Source organism: Chlorocebus sabaeus, chromosome 20, assembly GCF_047675955.1.
Source record: "Chlorocebus sabaeus isolate Y175 chromosome 20, mChlSab1.0.hap1, whole genome shotgun sequence".
NCBI lineage: Eukaryota > Metazoa > Chordata > Mammalia > Primates > Cercopithecidae > Chlorocebus > Chlorocebus sabaeus.
In genome coordinates, this window is record NC_132923.1 from 10,188,718 (window position 1) to 10,194,269 (window position 5,552).

Genomic DNA, 5,552 nt, shown 5'->3' on the forward strand with positions numbered 1-5,552 from the left:
GTGCACTGAAACAATTCACAACTGGTCTGTCTGTGTGTCAAATCTCTGTCACCTGCTTGGCCACGGGGGCATGCTCGTGACTTTCTAGGCAATCAGGTTCCTCTCCTGGTGAAAATAGGAATATCTTTGTGCCCAATCTGTCAGCAAGCTGGGTCTGCAAACTGGCTCAGGACCTTACTGAATGGTGGGGGGCAGGGGGGGGGCACGCACTAGGAGAGGATGGGACATATTCTGAGGCATTGTAGAGGCTGGCGAGATGAGAGTGACTGAGACGGTGGAATGGGTCCCTGATCCCAGGCCTTGAAGTCTTGATTCCTACAGTTCTCCCTTTAATCCTATGCCCTGTCCCCAAACCCTTCTCAGTGTGAGCTGATAAATTCTGTTTTGTGTATTAAGCTAGTTTGACATGGACTCTCTCTAGGTACTTGTAAATAATCTCCACTAACACGTCAGCTATGAATACTTTCCCTATACATTCCTAATTGAGGTCCAAGATATGTACAATATCTTTTTTGTACTTAAGTTTTTATTTTGAAATTATATAGATTCACAGAGTGTTGCAAAAATAGAGGTTTCATATACCCTTCACTGGGATTCTTTCAATAGTGACATGTTATGTAACTATAGTTCAGTATTAGAGCCAGGTAACAGATAGTGGTATAATCCATAACTCCTTTTTGATTATTTTTTAAAGAATGTCTAATTGTACGCTTACAGATGTCAAAGCCTGACTCCTGTGGTCAGGAGATTTACAGGCTAGGAAGAATTACACAAAGCAATTAAGTTCAGGCATGATGAGTGTTACACTGTGGTGGGTGTGGGTGTGGGGTGCTCTCTTCACCAACTTACTATGTCCCTGTAAACCAGGCACTTGGCATTTGTTAACTCTTTTTTTTTTTTTTTTGAGGTGGAGTCTCACTCCCTCACCCAGGCTGAGTGCAGTGGTGAGATCTCGGTTCACTGCAACCTCCACCTCCTGGGTTCAAGTGATTCTCCTTCTTCAGCCTCCCAAGTAGCTGGGATTACAGGTGTGCTCCAAACCCAGCTAATTTTTGTATTTTTAGTAGAGAGACAGTTTCACCACGTTGGCCAGGCTGGTCTCGAATTCCTGACCTCAGGCGATCCACCTGCCTTGGCCTCCCAAAGTGCTAGGATTACAAGCATGAGCTACCGCGCCTGGCCTGGCATTTGTTAATTCTTTAGCCTCACAACAACTCCATAACAGCAGTACTGTTAGCATCATCATTCCTTTTGCAAAGAGAAGGAAACTGAGACACAAAGAAGTTAAGCAACTTGCTTAAGGTTACAAGGTGTTAGGGAGCAGAGATAGAGTTTCATTAAACCCGGGCAGCCTCTACTGGGAGCCCTTCTGCATAAACATTATGCAACAGGACTAACAGGAACGTAGTACAATGACTTTTCCTGAGCCTTCCTGGACCTTTCACCAATGTTCTACTCCTCTTTCTCCCTCATACCCTCTCCTTTCTGCTTCCCGGGGTTGGACACTTTCACAGCTGCAACCATATTTATGGATCTCTCAGGCTTTGCTGTAACAGGGCCTGGCATTCCCTGGGTACACCTTTCAGAGGTGGGCACCTGCTTCTAAGCAGTAGGTTGGGTGAGAGGGAGAGTCAGTTCTCAGAGGTGGTTGAGAGTGCAGGGTTCTAGCCTCACTTCTCAGGGATTGCTTGTTGGTGGTTTAGTGCTGTAAAACAACAAACAAAACAAATCGAGACCCACCAAAACACCAGGAGAAGTCTTGCACAGCAGAGGAACACGTTTACTTGTCAGTTCATGGCTTCAGTCCCCAGCCCCACAGCGTTGTACATGGTGGAGGTGGCAGTGGTAGTGGGGTTGGGTAATGCCCACAGTGCCTCACTCTGGGGGAGGGCAGGGAGGTGGGCAGGAAGAAGGGCATTTAGGAGGACAGGGCTTGGCGCAGGGCTTGGGAGGGCAGGATGAAGGGGACGGCGAGGGGCAGGGCGGGCACTTGGGTGGTGCTGGACACTTTTCCCGTGGGCACTTTTCAGAGCAGCGTTGCAGCAGCTTCTTTAAACAGCTGGGCTGGCATTTGGACTCACACTTTTGTTCACACTTGGGATCGCAGTTCTTGGGCTCAGTCTTGGGGTCATTTGATTTACTTTTATCATCACTCGACATTGTTTCTTGATTATCTGAGCCCTGCAAGGAAATATGAGATGGGTCGTAGGTGGGAGAGGATTCCTACAGGCTTCTTACAGCTTATCCTTGTACTTAAGAAAGTCTTCCCCGGGATGCGCTCAGGCTCTAGATCATCTTCTCATTTAGGGCCTTGTACGAGTGTGAGAACACATTTCTTAATCTCTCCACCCTCACTCTGCTTTCTTTTCACTTATTCTTGCTTCCATGCCATAGACTCTAGTAGGAGTTCTTAACCTAGGGCTTTGGACCCCCCACCTCCCCCGCCCCACTGAAACTGTATTTCAGTAGAGTTGGTGTCTCTGTAACCCCAAATGTTGTATTTAGTTCATTTAGAAACATGATTCCAAGGAGTCCCTAAGTTTGACCAGATTGCTCAAGGCATTCATGGCACAATAGAAGTTTTGCTCCTCTCAGGCCACTTCCCGTTCCTCTGAAGATAGGTGGGAGGTACATTAGCAGACTTGGGGGCCTAGGATACCGCTTTCAACCCTGTGTCCCACCCACGTCCCCTAAACCTTGAGAATTGCTTTCTTTACTCGAGGCCATGGGAGGGAAAGCAATTTAATCCCTGCCACGAGTGGGTTCCCATGGGCTACTCTAGAACTGCCCACTCCTTTGCCTCCATCCAGGTTCTGATAAATAATAGGGTAAGGGAAGAAATCAGGAGATGAACCATGAAATTCCAATTGATCTGAAAATCTGAACGACAGAGCCACAAAATATGATTTTCCGAAGGGAATTCCTTTTCTCCCCTGTTGAGTTTTGCCCTGAGCTAGGCATTTCTATATGGACAGTTTAACTCCTAGATATGGACAGGGATTTTCAGTCCCTCATAATACTTCAAGTTGGATCTAATTGGTTATATTTCTTTGATTTCTTTTAGCGATATAAAAATAACATTTTAAATTTTGTTTTAAAATCAGTATAGCTCCCTGGGGAGGCATATTATTAAGCTGAACTCTAAAATTGTTGAGACCCTATTCCAAGGTGAAGTACACACTGATTCTTACCACTGAAAATAACAGGAAACTTTCATTCAAACATGACTTTCCCAACCTGCTCAGTGCGTGGGGTACTTCAGGTCACTCCCAGGAAAGAAGAGGCCAAAGAGTGGCCACTTCCATCTGTCCAAATGCAACTTACCCCTCTGTGTTGGTGGTGAACTTGACAAGCAGTTGAGTGAGGTGGATGTTACGGCTGTGCTGGGGAAGGTGGATTTTCCCTCTGGTTCCTCTGCCCAGCTCTGAGGAAGCTGGGGTCGGGGGCAGGGGCAAGGACCTCCACTTATGAGGTCATTGCAGCATCATTGAGGGGCGATTGTTGTGTGACTCCATAGCTCCCAGCACAACTCAAGCCCTGGACACCAGAATAGAGGCATGATGAACCATCCCCCGCTTGGCTGTCCCACCCCTCCCTAGACCCCTCAACATTCAGGCCGGTAAAATGAGGCTGCAGTGAAGGGTCCTAGGCTCTGAGGATGGGAGGCTCGTTGTTGATAGGAGCAGAAAAGCTGGCCCACTGTTAACACATGGTCTCTAGCTCCTCTTCCACACCCAAAGTTTAATTCCTCTGAACCTGCCCCTTTCCCACCTTTCTAGGAAAACAACCCTGAATTGATCACAGCCATTTTGACATTCTTCTTTTCTTTATTTTTCTTTCTTTTTTTTTTTGTGTAATATGTGTTTAATTTTTTTTAACTTTTTTTATTTTTTATTTTTTATTATTATACTTTAAGTTCTAGGGTACATGTGCATACCCGGCGAGAGCTGAAGCAGGGCAAAGCATTGCCTCATCTAACATTCTTTTCTTTATTTTTCTAATGTGAGATTCTGAAACTTCTTCTTACCACTCCACACAATTGGGTTAGCCCCAGATCCTGCCTTAGGGCAAAAAGGTTTGCCTCTCAGAATTCCTTCCTTACCTTTTTTAAAGGCCTGACCAGGGTCTTTGTGGTTGGAATTGGGGTGTTTCAGGAGTGGCAATGGGAGGCTGGAGTGAGAAAGGTGGGTAGGCTTAGACACAGGGTGCCTGAACTCAGGTTTAAGAGGTTCATCCCGGCAGTCATCACGAATGAATCACGAGTGACTTTAGATTAAAATTGTGACACAATTGTGCCTAAGGTATTGAAATATTAGGATGGATTGGGAGATGGGGTGGTAAAGTAAAAGCTGAATGAGACTGTTTTAAAGAAATTATGAAAATCTCCACATCTGAAGGAAGGCAGTCATGGGTCTGGGTGCCCATGAGAAAGGCCTCATTAAACAGGCAGATTCATGGGACTTATTTACTCACTGCAGAAAATTAAGAATTGAAGATGACTCCAGAGCAAAAGGGCTGCTTCCCAATGTACTAGAAGCCAATACGATGACACCAGCTTTTCGAGAAAAGAAAAGCTTTTCACTGCAACTCGACCATCAAGGAGACAAGAGTCCAGCTCGAATCTGTCTCCCTGTGCTGGCTTTAAGGCAGCGATTTTATTGGGAAGGGTTTAGGGATTAGATTCTGGGGTTAGTAGGTGATTGGTGGAAGGCAAAGGGAGGTCTGGAAAAAGTCCTCGGGCATGGGAAGTTATCTCTTCATGCTGCCTCATGGGTCATGTGTGCAAATTCGAGGAGAGTCAGTATGAAACGTGTGGTGGAAATTCGTGACATCAGCACGCTTTTTCTGTGCAGACTCCAGTCTGTCAGTCTGCCATATTGGCTCCAAAGACTTCAGCCAATTTTGTTATCTGACAAGTGGAGAGAGTTTCAGCATTTTAGCAAGTTGTTCTTTTTTTAAAATCTGCCATCATGTAAACTCAAGAATTTGTGTTAGTCGCCAGTTTCTTTAACTCTCTGGGACAATGTTTCACCAGGTTTTGGGGTGTTAGTGTTACTGTTAATGAGAGCTGAGGAAACAGGAGAACAGATTTGTGCTAAAAGAATATGGGTTTAAGTGTGAGAAGAGTGTCGTTAGAATGAAGGCTCTTGGGTGGTTACTGGAAATATGGCTCTGGCCCTTGGGCCACTGGGGAGACCTGAGGCCTTCAGTTCATTTCAGTTCAACAAGTGTTTATTGAATAGATGATCATGAGATGACAATGGAGAAGCCTCATATAGGGTTTATTCACAAGGATAAATAATGCCATATTCAATGAAACCTCAGATGAACCTAAATAGAAGGGGAGAATGGGTTGGGATTTAACCCCCATCACTGGAATAATTGATGTTAGAGTCATAGTCCTGGTGCAGCCCACTCCTCCCATAAGAATTTCCTCGTTCTTCCATAATTTTGTTCATCAGCTCTCTCTCCTCAAAGTGGTTGAGAAGCAGCTCTCACCCCCATCTCAGGAGACCCAGCCTCGCCTGACGTTCAGCTCTGGACCAAAGCTA

General features: G+C 45.6%; 1 protein-coding gene across 1 annotated transcript; it reads right to left on the minus strand.

Annotated features, from left to right (window-relative positions):
• Nucleotides 1-1,613: 1,613 nt before the first annotated feature.
• LELP1 (late cornified envelope like proline rich 1) lies at nucleotides 1,614-3,426 on the minus strand. Its single transcript, XM_073008095.1, has 2 exons — nucleotides 3,325-3,426; nucleotides 1,614-2,181 (listed from the first exon to the last, which is right to left on the minus strand). The coding sequence occupies exon 2, from the start codon at nucleotides 2,158-2,160 to the stop codon at nucleotides 1,876-1,878; it is 285 nt and encodes a 94-aa protein (XP_072864196.1). The 5' UTR covers nucleotides 2,161-2,181; nucleotides 3,325-3,426; the 3' UTR covers nucleotides 1,614-1,875.
• Between the last annotated feature and the right edge of the window lie 2,126 nt (nucleotides 3,427-5,552).

Bases quoted from the DNA above. Each gene is read 5' to 3' on its own strand.
- LELP1 (XM_073008095.1), bottom strand. From the start codon at position 2,160: ATGTCGAGTGATGATAAAAGTAAATCAAATGACCCCAAGACTGAGCCC.